The sequence below is a fragment of the Gymnoscopelus braueri genome, assembly GCF_963280865.1.
Source record: "Gymnoscopelus braueri genome assembly, chromosome: 5".
In the NCBI taxonomy this organism is placed as follows: domain Eukaryota; kingdom Metazoa; phylum Chordata; class Actinopteri; order Myctophiformes; family Myctophidae; genus Gymnoscopelus; species Gymnoscopelus braueri.
This window is the reverse complement of record NC_137606.1, coordinates 42,256,161-42,274,863: the sequence shown is the minus strand read 5'-3', so window position 1 is coordinate 42,274,863 and position 18,703 is coordinate 42,256,161. Positions and strand designations below refer to the sequence as shown.

The 18,703-nt window shown below is 41.5% G+C and overlaps 1 protein-coding gene across 2 annotated transcripts in view; it reads left to right on the top strand.

The window, feature by feature from the left end:
• Positions 1-1,672: 1,672 nt before the first annotated feature.
• Positions 1,673-18,703, top strand: part of clip3 (CAP-GLY domain containing linker protein 3) — a 37,842-nt gene continuing 20,811 nt past the window's right edge. Inside the window, exons 1-3 of one of the 2 annotated variants that reach the window (XM_080429363.1) lie at positions 1,673-1,782; positions 13,207-13,640; positions 16,002-16,141. In XM_080429363.1, the coding sequence (XP_080285489.1) occupies positions 13,247-13,640; positions 16,002-16,141 (534 nt within the window). In that variant the 5' untranslated portion in view covers positions 1,673-1,782; positions 13,207-13,246. Of the gene's footprint in view, positions 1,783-13,206; positions 13,641-16,001; positions 16,142-18,703 lie in introns of those variants that run through there. The other variant, XM_080429364.1, reaches the window with a different exon arrangement.

Sequence of the window (18,703 nt, the reverse complement as noted above, 5' to 3'; positions counted from 1 at the left end):
TGAATCTTAATAATAACCACTTTAATGAATTCCTTGGGTCAAAATTATATATAGAAATGTGTTAATTTGTCTCTGTATGTTTACTTCAAGAGTTAGGGTATTTTCTATTGTCTCCATTGTATGGTTCGGGTTGGGAATAGGTGCAACAAAGGGTTAAAATAAACCCCATGGGACCTTATTTGACCAGGGCAACCAGATTAAAACTTAACAAGACACCTTTAGGGTCCTAAAAGACATATGGTAGAAAAGAATACACCTTAAAAATGTAGTACAAAGAGAAATATAAATGTGATTTTAAAAAAATCTGCTATTTCTTTGCTGTTTCTGTCCTGAAATAAAGTCAAATGTGCTTGAATCTTAATATTAACCACTTCAATGAATTCCTTGGGTCCAAATGATATAGAAAAATGTATTAATTTGTCTCTGTAGGTTGTTTACTTCAAGAGTTATGGTATTTTCTGTTATCTCCATTTTATGGTTTGATTGGGAATAGGTGTCAGAAAGGGTTAAAATAAACCCCATGGGACATTATTTGACCTGGGCAACAAGAATGAATCTTAACTAGACACCATAAAGGTCCTAAAAAACATATGGTAAAAAAGAATACACGGTAAACGTTTAATACAAAGAGAAATATAGACGTGATCATTATGATTTCAACATTTTCTGCTAGTTTTTGGCTGTTTCTGCCCTGAAATAGAGTCAATATGTGTTTGAATCTTAATAAAAACCACTTTAATGAATTCCTTAGGTCAAAATGATATAGAAAAATGTGTTCATTTGTTGCTGTATGTTGTTTACTTCAAGAGTTATGGTATTCTCTGTTATCTCCATGTTATGGTTTGGGTTGGGGGTAGGTGTCAGAAAGGGTTAAAAATAAACCCCATGGGACATTAGTTGACAACGGCAACAAGCAGAAATCATAACTAGACACCTTTAGGGTCCTAAAAAAACAGGTTTAAGAGATGTGTTTTTGGGGTGCTCACGGAGCCTCGAAACTCCCCTACTACTACCTCTGCTTCACCGGAGCTTGGGCAGAAAGACGTGAAGGAGAAGAGGGGGGGGAGAGAGAGGGAGAGAGATGGAGGGAGAGACAGAGAGAGAGAGAGAGAGAGAGAGAGAGAGAGAGAGAGAGAGAGAGAGAGAGAGAGAGAGAGAGAGAGAGAGAGAGAGAGAGAGAGAGAGAGAGAGAGAGAGAGAGAGAGAGAGAGAGAGAGAGAGAGAGAGAGAGAGAGAGACACATTGTTGCCATGTCCGCTTAGTATAAGCGACTTGTTTTTGTTTTTGTGCCAGGGACTGATAGGGACCCCATACAAGATTTATGTTGTTAAAATGTTTCAAAAAATATTCAAAATGTTTTGCTTTTCTTTCAAGATTTGTTTGAAAATAGCGGATCTACAAGCTCACAACGCGTCGTGAGCTTGTAGATCGGCCATTATCAAATAGCCAATGAGGGTTAAAGTGCTCATGTGTCAATTGCTTCTTTTGGCCTTGTTTTTATAGACCTGGTTGCCTATTTCTCTCACAGGATTTGGCAACACGGAGAGAGACAGAGAGCAGCATCCATTCTCAAGCTTAGGCAGAAAGACGTGACAGAGAAGAGGGAGGGGGCAGAGAGACATAGAGATATACAGAGAGAAAGAGGGAGAGAGAGAGAGAGCAGCATCCATTCTCAAGCAGCAGTAGCATCATCATCCGCCGTCGTTATTCTCTCCTATCTGGACCACTATATTTACAAAGAGGAGAGTCGTTAACAACAACCAACCAGAGGCTTGTTTTCAGGTAAATAAAACGCATCCTTTTCCTAAATACCATCATGACAGTATTTATTGCTCTATAATGCATGTTATTTGGCTTTTCGTGTTGTTGTTTCGCTGCAGGCTGCATTAAATGTCTCGTTAAGATGGAGATGATGCTGAGATTGAGAGAAAAGGAGATATAATCACGGTGTTTCCCCCCCTGGATTACATGATTATAGTATAATAATAACGTGTATGAATGCAGTCATCGTTGGCTACGATCATTTAAGGAGATATAATATATATAGGCCTATATATAATGTAATATAATTTAAGGAGATATAATCACATCGTATGGTGTTTTATTCCCCTGGATTACAACATGAATATAATATGATAATCACGTGTGAATGAATGCAGACAATCATCGTTGGCTGCTGTGATAATTCAACGGCGTTAATTGTTATTTCTACCAAAGAGCGTCTTTTCTTCATTGTTTGTCAACGGGGCGTTTTTTTTCTTCTTTCTGTTTGAATGCCAAAACGCTCGCCCCAAAAACACAGTCGCCCCGGGGCAAATCCGGCGATCTCGAAACGGTCGCCACAGCTAGTATTCCTAAACGTAACCTCAGTAAACTATGCCTAAAACCTAACCTTATTCCTAAACATAACCCCAGTAAAACTATGGCTAAACCTAAACTTATTTCTAACCTTATCCTCAGTAAAACAAATACAAGAATACAAGAACCGCTGCCCGCTGGGAGCGAGCGGTCCGCGAAAAAAATGGGGGTGAGCGTGTTTTGGGGCGAGTCTTCCGGTTACCTTCTGTTTAACTACGCACATTGGCACAATTAAGTCACGAACGGATCACAGTTTGAGATACGCACGTCACACAAAAACATCAAATAATGAACAACGTGGATTTAAAATAAACGTGATGACATGATGACGCGCTATCGATTTGGCATTTCTTTGCATTTGGACTGTTATTGTTTTTTTGTAAGATGGAGGATCATGCCTGCTGCTGCTGCCCCAGTCATGGCTCAGCTGAGGCAGGCCTCCCACCTGCATACTGTACATTCTAGACTAGAGTGTAGAGTAGACCTATTATCTAGTGGTGGAAAAAGTACTCACATGTTTTCACTTAAGTAAAAGTATCAATACTGCAATGCAGAAATAGCCTATTCTGTTATAAAGTCCGGACTTCAACTTTACTTGAGTAAAATTACAAACGTATTGGTATCAAAATTTACTTAAAGTACCAAAAGTGGAAAGTACTCATTATGCAGAATGTCCCATTTCACAAGTTTTCAAATGTATAAAATGTGTAAAATGTTTTTTGAAAATAGCAGATCTACAAGCTCACAATGCGTCGCATCCCGACACATTGTGAGCTTGTAGATCTGCTATTTTCAAATGGTTGAAATATAGGGCTGAATGTGGTTAATGTATGTTTTGTAATAATGATCAAAATCTACAAAGTTTAGTAATTAGTAACTAAAGTATAATATTTGCCTCTGAGATGTAGTGGAGTAGAAGTAAAAGTACTGAAAATTGGAAATACACATTAAAGTAAAAAATACCTCAAAATTGTACTTAAGTACAGTACTTGAGTAAATGTTCTTAGTTACCTTATACCACTGGTACATTCTTCAGTGTAGACCTATTAGCCTACAAATGAAGTCTGGGGGTGTACCAAAAAAAAGAAATGAACACCCAGTGTTAATTTAACAGTATAGGCAACTGTGCACTGTTTTATTAGCCCGGAGTGGTGGATTCAGCTACTACAAAGTGGGGTCTGGGGACCCCCAGGGGTCTTTGAGGGGGTTCGATGGGGTCCCCAGCAAAATTAGTTAATTAATATAACATCAAAATCAGTTGAACCACTTTAACCTGCATACATTGGCAAATAGCAGATCTACAAGCTCACAACGCCTGGCGATGTGACACATTGTGAGCTTGGTAGAGCTGCTATTGTCAAAAATCCTAAAGAAACATTTTAAGAACACAAATCTTGCATGAGGGTCCATGGCCCAAAATCGTGTCAGATGGCGGTCCGCGGCCAAATCCTTAGTATTAATGTGGGTGTCCTTGACATGAAAAGGTTTGAGAACCACTGCATTAGTATGCGGACCCCCATCTCTGCGACCGCAATCTATACAGTAAAATTGTCACAGTTAATTTAATCCTGAGATTGGTTACATTCGTACACTAAAGTACTCGAGTTTCAGACCTGTAAAGGTCCATAATGGTTCCTAACTATCAATCGGTTAGCCAGAGATCCCCTGGAAGGATACAGGACGCGCGTTGTTGTGAGCTGATAGAGATCTTCTCAGTGCACCATCATATCATCAGTGGTCCCTTATGGCAGTGGTTCTCAACATTTTCAGGCCACAACCCCCCAAATTATATTTGAACTGGGGACCCCCCACCCTGACAACTACAAGCACTTGGAATCAATGGAATGTAGGAGTTGAGGCATTACATTTTGTTTGTCTAGGTTCCATAGCCTCTTTCTTATATTATTTGACAATTTGGCCAATGTTAGTTTGACCAGTTTTTATTGTATAGTTTGTTGATTACTTTTGATGCAGTAATGGTCTATTTCTTTTTCATTTCTTTCTAAAAAATAGTAGATCTACAAGCTAGCTGTAGGTCTGCTATTTTTGGAAGAGGTTTGATGTAGAGGGAACAAAGACTTACAGTTGTAACTCAGGTCCGTTTTGCTAAGTATGGAGTGTTTAAAGACGTCCCATGTTTCTACAGCGGGGAGACTTTCCCAGAACCCTACATGAACTTAAACTAATAAGGCTTTGCCCTGAAACCGTAGGGCAGTGGTTCTCAATGTGGGTCCAGGGACACCCCAGGAGTCCTTGAGGGGACAAAATCTACAAGCTCACAACACGTTGCTGTTAGATCTGCTATTTTCACAATGTTTTGATAGACTAGACCGGTGCCTGTTGGGTACCGCCTACTCGGAATGCAAATAGGGAATGCATGCCCCACCCTGTGATGCGATACTCGTTATACCCGTTGTAACCGTCTGTCTGTTCGTGTCCCTTTTGTGCCCATATATGGAGATATCTCTATCTGTCTGTCTGCCTGTCTCCCCTTTATGCCCATATATGGAGATGACTGATGTTATCAGTATATGGCCATAATATGGGCATGCCCATACATGGGCATATCGGGGGATCAGTCGTTCTGGAAAGTCCTTAAATGTCTGCAGAATATTTGGAGAATGTCTGAAAAGTGGACTGACTAAGTAATCAATGGCAGGTGTGGGGAATTCGACAGGTGTTGGGAATCGTTGGGAATCCAAATGGGGTGGGCTGGGGTTGTCATCTTGCAATAAATGCAAGGAATCTCTGTACGTACGCAATACACATATCTCAAGAACCGTTGGACCGACAGATTTCAAATTCTGCACACACGTCGCGGATGACCCGAGGGAGTGCCGTGCCTGGCGTCGAGTCGGTTGGATAGGCGGTTGTACAGAACCACCATAAAAGGCTCTGGCCCAAATGAGCCTATTGATTTCCATGGCAACCCCAGCCTATAAGTTTGATTTGGCAAATTCCACACACCTGTCGAATTCCCCACACCTGCCATTTCATTACTTAGTCAGTCCACTTTCCACAGGCAGTTTGCATTCTTGAGACATTCTCCACACATTCTCCACAGACGTTTATCACTGCACAAAGACTTTCCAGAACCGCCGATCCCCCCCGATATGCCCATATATGACCATGCCCATACATGACCATATACTGATAACATCAGGGATCTGTCTTGCTGATATTGCATAACAAGGTGGGGCATGCATTCCCTTTTTGTATCGTTTCCAACTTGTATTGTTCCCGAGAAGGCCGGTGCCCAACGGTCACTGTTCTAGGATTGATAACATGAGGGATCTCCACATATGGGCATAAAAGGGATGAGGACACACGGATATAGAGATCTCCATATATGGGCACAAAAGGGACACGGACAGACAGACGGAGAGAGAACCTCTAACAACGGGTATAATGGGTATGGCATAACAGGGCGGCTCATTTGGGCCATGCACTCTTGAGCCATTCGGTTCTGGACAACCGCCTATTCGACCGACACGACGCCAAGCGCGGCACTCCCTCCAGACGTTGGCGTGTGTGCCGCGTGTGCCGAATTTGATTGAGTCGATTGGTTCTCGAGATACTTGAATTACAGGTGTACGTACAGAGATTTATTGTAAGATGTTGTCCATAATGACGTGCCCAAAATAGGGATGCTAGATTGTGGTTAATTTCACAATTATGGCTAGAGGTTAGACCAATGCGAGAATAAGAAAGGCTATTCAGATCATATGTTTTACTGTCTTCACCTACAGATATACTGTTCTAGAATTCTACACTAAATCTAACATAATCTTCTCTTATGGGGGTACCTGCCACAAAATCCTTTCAGATGGGGGTTCTTGACCTACAACATATCGATTTGGGGTCCTTAATATGAAAAGGTTTGAGAACCACTGCCGTAGGGTATAATAAATAACTAGCAAACTACAAGGCACAAAGAGAGGTGACTATATAATCTTATTTGAATGCTGCTCGCCTCCTAGCCTCTTTGTCCATAGAGAGACGTCAGTTTGTCTCGAGATTTCAATCTCGTCTAGCGAGACTTCTTTTTTTTTTTTTTTTTTTTTTTTTGGTTGCATAGTGTTCTGTCACTATGAACGTCAGATATCACAAAAAAAACCATGTACCATTCATCCTAAGATATCATAACGTCATAGAAAAGGTAAGAAAACTTTAGTCCAAAATTCTCCTTTAAGAAGACTAAAGGTGTAAGGACAGGATGGAACAATGAATGATAGTGTTGGCTAAGTGAAGAAGAGTGATGAGGGAGCAGAAATGCAAAGAATATTTTAGAGTAAGAGGTTGACTCATCGATCATTCTGATTGTTAAGTCAAATTTATGGCTACTCATCTCTGATTTCAGAGATGAGCTACCTGCATGGAAATATTACTTATCAGAATTAAAAGGTATTCTGTTTCTGGCAGGAAATAAAGACCAGATAACAATAGTCATATTTAGAGCCAAGAATGGAGTATTTTATTTTCTAAATTAACTATTTTGTCTTCTAAATCCTTACAGTCTTATGAAAAACCAGTGGTTCCCAAACCTTTTCATGTCAATCCCCAAAATCATGAAAAACGAATGTTGCTATATCAGTGGTTCTCAAACTTTTTCATGTCAAGGACCCCAAAATGATATGTTGTTCCAGGGACCCCCAGAATCAAAGATTTTAGTTAAAAATGTCTGCTTTAAAAAATATATTCAAAGGGTTAGGGTTTTTTTTAATTCATTTTCATTTTCATTTTATTCATTTTCTAGATTTTTCAAAAATAGAAGATCTACAAGCTTGTATACAGTATCTGCTATTTTTGAATAGCCAAAGTATTAAATATTGGTTAAAGTCATTAAAATCTAAAATGTCACAGATGCTTTCCCGGTTTTAATGGGAAAATCTCCCTGAAATCTTCCTAGATTGTTTGTTTGGGAAACACTTGATCAAGTGGATGTTACAATCCTTTAATTTAATTATGATGGCGTAATAAAAAATGGCGTAATAAAAAATAAAAAAAAACACTGGGCTATTGTCAAATAGGTGTGATTTTAAGGGATAAAAGGCAGGCATAATTTAAAGTATTTGTTGTCAGCATAAGGCATACAGTAACATAGGTTATGAGAATTCCACGATTGCAAAAATGTATTTCTCCTACTCACAAGTACAATCAGTGTTGCCAAAACAAATATAACTCATATCCATGGAGTCATAAACCACTTGAAACAAGTCCCAGAGCCGTGCTGATGCTTTGGTCAACATAATTCATCATTTAATCAGCGCAGTGTATTTTGTCCATGTGCACTTTCAACATGGCATCCTTATTTTGGGCATGTCATAGGCAAACATTACATTTTTTAAGTAAAAAAAATAGCGAAAATAGTAGATCTACAAGCTCACAACACATCGCATTGCAATGCATCGTGAGCTTGTATTTTCCCATAATTTCTGAAGCCAAGTGAATGTTTTTTTGACCTCCGTCCCCTGCTCATGCACATTGTCGTGTTTACGTTCTGAAAGCTCTCGCCATCGCTTCTTAATGTGGTTGTTGTAGTTGTTAATACATTTTTTCATACATTAATTTTGCAATTTTTTGATAAGGGATAATCAGTGATGAGCCATTGTGGTTATTGAAAAATAATGCATGATGCAGAGAATATTTACCTAGCATTTAGCAATTTCAGTCAAAAGCAAGATTCAAGATTAAAGATTAAATATACGCCATATGGAAAACATATTTTTTTCCCCAGGTCTCATCTTTATGTTGTCATATAATGACACATTAACGGCCATGTGGACCTGTGTGTATTCACTGTATTGTCACACTTGTTTGTGGCTGTGTGTCCTGTATGTGCGTGTGTGCATGTATATATTATGCATACAGTATGCTTGTTGTGCATTTTGTGGTCAAGTGTGGTTCCTTGCCCGGGGCATCTGTGCTCTGTGTCGACTCATATGGCTGGACTGCGTAACCTTTATCTACACATCAATGAAGTACTAAACGTCCTGTTCCTGAGTTTATTATTATCATTACTATTACTGTCTGCCCTGAAAGCAGCCAAATGACACCGGCCTTTGTTACATAAATCATATCAAGGACAATATGACAGAAAGAGAGAGAGAGAGAGAGAGAGAGAGAGAGATAGAGAGATTGATGTATGAAAGGATGGGTAAGACTAGAGATAAATTCAACATTTCTCTCTAGTCTAGTTTACAGAATAGATTATTGAAGGAACCTTGTAGGGGTATAGCCTGGAAACCAGACAAATCTGCCAGTGCAAAAAAGTCTGGCCCCGCTCGGTTGTGATTGGATTTCGCTGCCCCCAAAGTTGTGGGGCACCAATCAGGTGCATGGCCACTTTGGCCAGACTATATCACACAGTGATATAGTCTGGCCATGCCGTGCAGGCTAAGTGAAGGGTGGTGAGATGGTTGGTTGATGGATGGAGGGAGAGATGGAGGAGGGTATGGTGAAGGGTATAAGGCATTGGTTCTCAAAGTGGGGTCCGGGGACCCCTAGGGGTCCTTGAGGGAGTTCCAGGGGGTCCCCAGCTAAATGATAGATTAGGAACCAAATTGACCCTTATGGGTCTGTAACTCAGAGTGTACAAATGGAACCAAATGGACCCTAACGGGTCCATTTGGTTCCATTTTTACACTCTCAGAGTTAAATTAACATAGATTTTACTATATAAATTGGGGTCCAACAGATAGAAATGCCATTAAATGGGGGTCCGTAGCCCTAATGCATGTCAAACTGGGGGTCCTTGAAATTAAAATGGTTGAGAATCACTGCTAGAGCCGTAAAAAATCTTCTCTTATGGGGGTCCCTGGCATATCTTTTCAAATAGGGGGTCCGCAGGCTAATAAGTCTCAATTTGGGGGTCCTTGACATGAAAAGGTTTGAGAACCACTAAGGGATAGGTGGATAGAGGATGGAGCAAGGGATAAGGGATGGATACTAGAGAGGCCAGATGGATGGGTCTCGGCCTCTTGTCCACTTTGCTAATGTGGAATATAGATTCAATCCAATTAGAGGTGTCAACAGCTCCTGATGGACAGGCTGAGTTAGCGTTAGCATTTTTAGCCTTGTCATTATGAGTACAGACTAGCACTCACTCAGTTAGCCTGCTGCTGCCTCAGCCTCTGTATCGTCTGGCTGTCTCGATTTCTTCCTGACTATTTATCTGTCTTTCTCTCCTCAGTGATTTCTTTGTCGATGTTTCTGTCTCACTCTCTACTTTGCTCTGTTGATTTTGACAGCAAATTTTGATTTAGTTTTAGTCATAGTCTTTTGAATTAGTTTTAGTCATATTTTAGTCATCTGAAATGTTTTAGTTTTTGTCTAGTTTTAGTCGACTAAATATCATAAGATTTTAGTCGACTAAATATACAGCGCAACCAAACATAACATTTCCTTTTAGTTCTACTGGAATATCTTCTCCACTCGTCCCTCACTAACATTTTAGTCTAGTTTTTATTTGTTGACGAAATTGACAATACATTTAGTCTAAGTTTTAGTCATCGTAGCTTAGTTTTTATTTTGTTTTTATCTAGTTTTCGTCAGTGAAAAAAGGTAGTTTGTCATTTTTTGTCATAGTTTTAGTCGACAAAATCAACACTGCTACCTTGTGTACCTTTATGACTTTCACTGTTTCTCCAGTACGTCTCTATATTTGTCTCTCTCTATTCCTCACTCTTTCATGCAGATAGACACAGCCACACACAGGCGTATGAGTCAAAGATAGCTCTGGGGAGGAATAAAGGGAAGAGAGGGAGGAGGAGAATGAACCCTTTTAGACCTGAGGCCGATGCGACACGATGTGTTGTGAGCTTGTAGATCAGCTATTTTCACTACCGTATTTTAATATTTGCCAGACCCAAGGGGTCGGGCTTACATGAGGCTTTGTACCTGTTTCGTCCATACATGGGCAGGGGCCATTTGTCCTCCGGCCCCAGCCAAAAAAGTCTGTCCCCCTTTCGTCCATACATGGGCATACACAGGCTGACACGTCATGTGAAGTCCGGTGACGTGTAGAGCTCTGATCTTATAAAGTACTTATTCTGGGTCTGGCAGAACCAGGTCCCCTGGTCTTGTTTTGTTTATCCTTTTGATTATAAATTGATGACTTTATTAAATTAGCGATTATTTCTTAAAATAGATTAAATGGAGTAGTTTGGTTAACTGTTGCACCCTGACCAGGCAGGAGGTCAGATCAGCACACATTAGAGGCCCTGCCAGGGATCTACGTACTTCCTCCCCACGGCTTCCGTGATTGGCTGGCAGTTAGGACCGCAATCACATCACATAATAGAGACACACGGCCGGAAGCGGAAGGCCTACAAATTCACGCCCACTTTTGACACAGCGCCGCTACTCGAGGTCCGTTAGAACGATGAACTGCAGCTGCCAATGCATTCCCTATGAGAGGATATGAGAATTAGCCTACTTTTAAAATATTCCTACATTAACTGGAGACGATATTGATTTAAATGAAAATATGTTTCCAAATGAGTGTCTTTGTCAACACATCTTCTTGTTTTCTTAATAGTTGATGTGTTTCACATTTAATTTTCCACTTTAACGAGTTACCCATAATGTTAACACAGCAGAGGGCAGACAGCAGACAGACAAGTTGTCGCATTTCAGTGACATCGCTGTCTTCACGAGCGCCGAGCGCCGACCAGTGGTGTACCCACTGTAGAGCAGGACAGGCGGTCGCCTGCCCAACTAAGGCTACGTTTAGACGAGGACGATCAGAACAGAAAACGACAAAGTGCCGTACCGTCGTCACTTTTTATTTCGCACCTACAGACGCTCCAGTGAGTTCTAACGCTGTAGTTTGCATGCCAGGTGGCTAGGTGGCGCGTGTCGGTGTGACTCGCTGCCATATAGACCAGTCACGCATGCGTAGAACCACTTCCGTTCTACTTCCTTTATTTACATACACGCAGAACAGCGTGGTTCAACTTAGGGTTGCCATGTCCGCTTATTATAAGCGACTTTGGGCTTGTTTTTCCTGTAAAGTTGCTTGTGAAAATAGTTGCGCGTTGCGTTTTTTTGGGCTTGTTTTTAAAGGCTAGGTTTATTTTGTTTTGTATTATTGTTTAAACAGTCCTCAAACATGTGCATGTCAAATTATTGTATTTATCGTCAGAGCCCCCTTCTGAATAACAAACATATACATATACATATATATATATATATATATATATATATATATATATATATATATATATATATATTCCAAATATTATTTAACTTTTTATTTTCAAGATCTTTTTGAAAATAGACGATCTACAAGCTCACAACGTGTCGCAAATGCAACGCTTTGTGAGCTTGTAGATCTGCTATTTTCAAATAGCCAATCTACTGTATAGTGCTCATGTAGCCTAGTCGCTTCTTTTGGGCTTGTTTTCATAAAACTGGCTGCTTATTTTTCTCACAGGGTCTGGCAATAGTGGTTCTACGGCTCTGGACGAGAGCCTACGTGAGACACTTCTGCGGATTCCCCTGTATTGCACGTTTAGATGGAGACGCGAGGTTGAGAGCTTTCAAAGATTTCCACCCTGGAAGGTGGTGGTTTCACTTTGTTGCGGATTCAAGCCCGGCAAACACCGTTCCCGTGTAAACGGACGGCACATCTGATACTTTATTTTGGCGTTTTCTGTAGAGACGGTCCTCGTTTAAACAGCACCTAAGATCTCGTCTCCCTTAGAAACCCCAAACAACCCGAAAATGTTTTTTCTGGGTATTGAAAACCTCAAGGGATGCGTCTGTGACGTATATACCATGCGACCACTTAAACGTAAGATTTTAGAAGCTAGAACTTTTGACACACTGATGGAGTATATTATAGTATATTGTGGGTAGTATATCGAGACAATGGGACAGTTTATTAGAACACAAAATCGCTACAGCCTCAGTAGTTAACCAGTGAAATTACAGTATTTTACGATGCCTCTCATAGAGATTGCATTGAGAGCTGCAGTTCATCGTTCTAACGGACCTCGAGTAGCGGCGCTGTGTCAAAAGTGGCCGTGTGTCTCTATTGCAATACTGACAAATGTCAGTTCCAAATTGCATGGATGCGAAAAATGCTGCAGACAGCTCCTTAAAAACATAATTTCTGCCGTGGTAGGCAGAAGGTCGTGCCTCCAAATCAAGCAGAATATCAGAGGAAATCGTTGATTTTATTTCAAACTAAGCAAATATCAAGTATTAGACTTCTTAGAGTTTAGAGGACATATGAACTACTATCTACTACAGATCCCATGACAAATGCATGACAACGGCAGCACATGAGATGAGATTGTTTTGTAATTAGAACGTCTATGCTGTATTGAATACACGCACGTACATGATTATGAACAACAATAGCCTTGCTGGTTCTGCTGCTATGTGAAAATTATACAGTCAGTCACATAATATGAATTTGTCAGACCTTTATTGCCTCTTATTCTATTTTGAATGTGTTGTTGCTTATCCCATTACTGTTTGCAACTACACAGCTTCTAGCAGCTTCAGCTTTCCTTTTTGAGATGAATAGAATGCATTCAACTTTTATTAATGTTATATTATAACACTAATGTTGCTTTTGAGGGTCCCGTGGCAGACGATAGTTGTTTATGGTTTGCTTAGCCGAGGTGTTGGCTTAAAGTGTTGGTTATGGTATCTCACTTGGAAAATATAATGTCGAATCTCAACACGTCTTTTTGGTTAAATAATAAAGATTACATCGGTCCGCCAGGGTGAATTTGATGTGTGTGTGTGTGTGTGTGTGTGTGTTTACAGAAACAAACAAACAAAATGGCGGAAAACAGGCTGAATGTTGTATTTTTGTCCCTCTCTCCTTCTCAGGCCCAGCAACAGCAACAACAACAACAACAACAACATCATCATGACTAAAGGGGAGAAGCTGGAGGAGACGGAGGCCCAGGAGAAGGAGAGGCACGACAGGGAGGAGCAGGAGGAGGGCAGGGTAGAGAAGGAGGAGGAAGAGGTGCTGACGGAGGAGGAGGAAGAGGAGGAGGAGGAAGACGAGGGGGAATACGAGCTCGAGAACGAGAGGGAGGGGGAGGGGAGAGCCGAGGAAGGAGGAGGGGAGCAGGAGGAGAGAGAGGAGGGGGAGGAGGCCGTGGAGGAGGCCGCGCCTGGACTACCGGAGCCGGACCAGGAGGGCGAGGTGGATCCGGAGCCGCTGTCGGTGTCAGAGTACCAGAGCCCCGTCCACGAGCCACGCCGCAGACCCATGGTGCACCTGTCCGCACAGGCCCCTCTGCCCAAAGACTACGGTAGGGGCTGCCTCCTTAAATACATGCTATGCCACGAAACCAAATGGACCCGTAAGTCCATTTGGTTCCATTTTACTCTCTCAAGAGTTAAAGATCTACTGTATAAGGGTCCATTTGGTTACCAACTCTCCATCAATAACTCTCCATCATTTAGCTGGGGACCACCTGGAACCCCCTGAAGGACCACTGGTGGTCCCCGGACCACTGGTTGAAAACCACTGACCTTCAGTATCATAACATTATGTTGCTGCCTCAATACACAAACATGTACAAACACGTGCACACGCGCGCACACACACGCACGCACGCACGCACGCACGCACGCACGCACGCACGCACGCACGCACGCACGCACGCACGCACGCACGCACGCACGCACGCACGCACGCACACACACACACACACACACACACACACACACACACACACACACACACACACACACACACACACACACACACACACACTGTGTAGATTGCCATAGCTTCTAAGTAGCCTTGATGTACAGCAGTGGTTCCCAAACCTTTTAGCTCAAGACCCAAAAGAGAGACCCAAACTAGTGAAAATAGCCGATCTAAAGCTCACAAGCTTGTAGATCTGCTATTTTCACTACTTCTTAAATGTTTTTATTTCATTTATTTATGGAAATTATTAGATGTTTTTTATTGTATTTATTTCATGGTTGGAATTCCAACATTCCAAAATGTTGGAATTGTTTTTAAACTTTTAGAAATTGTTTAAAAAAATAGGGGATATTTACTTGAGACCCATCAAAATGTATCCGCAACCCAAACATGAGTCCCGACCTTCTGTTTGGGAGACACTGATGTACAGTACCACTGAGGTCTGGGGTCAGGTCCAGACAAGATGAAAAACTCATTTAAAGACACATACACAACCACACATGCCTACAGATCACTTAACTCAATGTGATGTCAATACATTCTCCTCTGTTGTGATGGGCTTTTGATTCCATATGACAGTCAGTATGAGGTGGGGTCGATATACAACATTTCATAGCTGGATATTGATTGTGTTACAGGCAGGGTTGCTGCTATTCAGACAGGGCTCATTGGTATTCAGTGGACAAACAGCAGAGTTGGCCAGTTCCTTTATACGCTGTGTGTGTGTGTGTGTGTGTGTGTGTGTGTGTGTGTGTGTGTGTGTGTGTGTGTGTGTGTGTGTGTGTGTGTGTGTGTGTGTGTGTGTGTGTGTGTGTGTGTGTGTGTGTGTGTGTGTGTGTGTGTGTGTGCTGAGAGACAGACAATGTAGGAGAGACAGACAGTAGGGAAGCTGAGAGGGAGACAGTGTAGGAGAGACAGACAGTAGGGAAGCTGAGAGACAGACAGTGTAGGAGAGACAGACAGTAGGGAAGCTGAGAGGGAGACAGTGTAGGAGAGACAGACAGTAGGGAAGCTGAGAGGGAGATAGTGTAGGAGAGACAGGCAGTAGGAAAGCCAGACATGGGTCAGATCAGGTTGGTCCGGCACAACCAAAGTCTTCGCTGTGCATTTCCAGTAAGATCCTGCCTACATCCACAGTCAAGTGAAACACCAACTTGACACCCAAGACATTACAACAGAAATGATTACTGTTACTTAGTGAAATGAAATATCCATATGAGTCAGTACCTACTGCTGGATTTGCTGTACGAGAAACTGCAAGCCATGCAGAGTAGATTTCCGCTAAGATGAGAGGAGTTCCCATCTGTAGTTAATGTTTGCCTCCTCTTCTCTGCTGTCATCCTCCTCTCCTCTCCTCTCCTCTCCTCTCCTCTCCTCTCCTCTCCTCTCCTCTCCTCTCCTCTCCTCTCCTCTCCTCTCCTCTCCTCTCCTCTCCCTTTTTGTCACCTCCCCTTGCTTTCATTCTAATTCCCTTCTCCATCTCCTTCCTTCCTGTCCTTCCCTGTACTCTCTTATATTTCTCCCATCCTTTGCTCATCCGTCTTCTTTCCTGTCTTCTCTCATCTTATGTGCTATGCTCACTAATGCCTTCCTCTCTTCTCCATTTTCCATTTTGTTCTTCAGACTGCCAAAGGATTGTGGCTTTATTTCTTACCAGACAGACCATAAATAGAAAGTCCACAGACACCCAAACCTTCATAGTGTTCTTGTGTTGTGTGGATGTTCTTGTCTGTCCTTCTGTGTTCCGTTACGCTGATGCACTCAGATTACTACCAATCAGTCGGCAGTTTGAGATGATAATAAAATCTATAATGTAAATGAGCTCTCTCTCTCTCTCTCTCTCTCTCTCTCTCTCTCTCTCTCTCTCTCTCTCTCTCTCTCTCTCTCTCTCTCTCTCTCTCTCTCTCTCTCTCTCTCTCTCTCTCTCTCTCTCCTCCTCTCCCTCCCTTCCCTCCAGGCTTTACGTTCTTTGACCCCAATGACCCGGCCTGCTTGGAGATCCTGATGGATCCAAAGACCACCATCCCAGAGCTGTTTGCCATCGTCAGACAGTGGGTTCCTCAAGTCCAGCACAAGATAGACATCATCGGCAACGAGGTTAGACACGTGCACACACACAAACGTGCACACGTACACTGTCCAATAAAGCAGAAGTGCCTTAAAAGAAATCATAGGGGCTGCCAAAAATACTTCTTTTGGGACGGGACACGTTCGTACGAGTAAAAATCAGTCTTGAGGCTCAGTCCTGTCAGTTTATTTATGAACCAAAGTGGGATACCTGTGGTATTTGTCTCATATTGTAAGAAACAAAGGGAAGGCCTGAAACATGACACCAGTGGTGGAAAAAAGGACTCAAATGTTTTACTTAAGTATAAGCATCAATATACTGCAATGTAGACTTGTAACTCTGTTACAAGTAAAAGTCCGGTAATCAAAATGTACTTGTACTTGTAAAAAAGTATATATAAAGTAAGCCATCAAAATATACTTAAAGTACCAAAAGTAATGCAGTTATGCAGAATGTCCCGTTTCACAAGTTATCATGTCTAAAATGTATTAAAAATATTTTGAAAATAGCCAAAGTTTAAAGGTAAATGTATGTTTTGTAATAATTATCAAAATCTACAAAGTAACTAGTAACTATAGTTTTCAAATAATTGTAGTGGAGTAAAAGTACAATATTTGCCTCTGACATGTAGTAGACTAGAAGTAAAAGTATCGAAAATTGATAATACTCCAGTAAAGTAAAAATTCCTCAATTCTGTTCTTAAGTACAGTACTTAGTACATGTACTTAGTTACTTTCCACCACTGCATGACACCAGTGCTGAGGAAACTCAACACAGACAGAAAGATAGATAGATATTGATTCCATCTCTCCTCACCTCTCCTCTCCTTAATGCTACTATAGGACAGATGGATAGAGTTACTGCTCAACAGCATAGATGGAGTGTGTGTGTGTGTGTGTGTGTGTGTGTGTGTGTGTGTGTGTGTGTGTGTGTGTGTGTGTGTGTGTGTGTGTGTGTGTGTGTGTGTGTGTGTGTGTGTGTGTGTGTGTGTGTGTGTGCGAGTGCGTGCGTATGTGGGGCTATGTGTGAACATGTAAGATGTACTGAAGCCTGTATTCTTTTAAAAAGAGGTTTACGGTGGCTCTCTAGTTATGCTCTATTTATCCTATTTCTGTGTGTGTGTGTGTGTGTGTGTGTGTGTGTGTGTGTGTGTGTGTGTGTGTGTGTGTGTGTGTGTGTGTGTGTGTGTGTGTGTGTGTGTGTGTGTGTGGGGCGCGCGCGCGGGATTCAGCATCGACTGTCACTGTCACACAGGAAAAACCCTCAGTGCTTGTTTAACTCTGAGGGAGAAAAACCAGACCCCTAAGGGTCCACTATTACACTCTCAGAGTTGCAGTGACACTGAGGAGTCTGCAGCTCACTGTGACCCAGATTCGCAACAAAGAAAAGCCAGTTAACTGTATGCAACGTGTATGAAAAGCCTCTGTGAGATCTGCCACTTTCATCTCCTTTACTTAACCCATTAAGACCTGAGGCCGATTCTACAAATGCCTTCTAAATCAGTAGTTCTCAAACCTTTTAGTAATTCAATATTAATCAAAAATGTTCAAGATTTTTCTAAAATGTTTTCAAAAATAGCAGATGTACAAGCTTGTATATCTGCTATTTCTGAATAGCCAACGGTAAAATCCAAAATGACACAGATGCTTTCCCGGTTTTAATGGGTTCATTAAGCACCTCAGCATGTACTATGGATGACTTGACTCACTACTTTGAGGTACGGCTGTCATTGTTCAATATTCTAACTCTAATCGAATAATGATTATATATATATTTTTGAAAGATATTTGAGGGTGAAAATTGGGATACCAATTCTATCCAATCAGGAGAGGGAACCACCCAGAGATCATTTATCTGCTTCACTTTCCAGTTCCATTTTTTTATTTTTTTTTATTTTGTCCTGTATCCTTCCTGTATGATTTATCTCTCTTGATTGGATAATATTGTATCCTGGCCTATAACAATGTTCTATTTAATAGAGAGCCAGAGAGACTACTACTAGAGAGTGATACCGCTACTACAGCTCTACAGCAATGATTGTGATATTGTACTTATTTTAACCAAAACATCACTTACTACAAATGCAACCAAATGGTTCTGTTGATTGGGTAAATTTGCACGCTATCAGAGTTACAAATGTATATATTAACACTGAGGATTTTACTGTGTTATCAAGGAGAAAAAAGAGAGGGAGAGAGAGAAAGAAAGAGAGATAAAGAGAGAGAGATTGCTGTAGAGCTCATCTCCAGTGATGGACAGGAAGTGTCAGTAAAGCGTCCTGTCCCCTTACTACACTGCCAGTTCCTGAGTGTTAATTAAACGTGACAGTTGACAAAATGGACCCGTACTGTAAATCCATAAACACTCTGCATTTTTCAGTGTACCATTCGTTCTCTTTAGACACCTACACTGCATCCAGTCAATGAGCATTATGCATCTGTGGAATTTAAAGACGCTAGCCATCTTTGAGAGTGTGTGTGTGTGTGTGTGCGCGCGTGCGTGCACGCGGGTGTTTGTCCAGACCTAATCTCACAAACTGCTGAACCGATCAGTGCCATATTTATTGTGCAGACGGCCAGCAGGCGAACTTA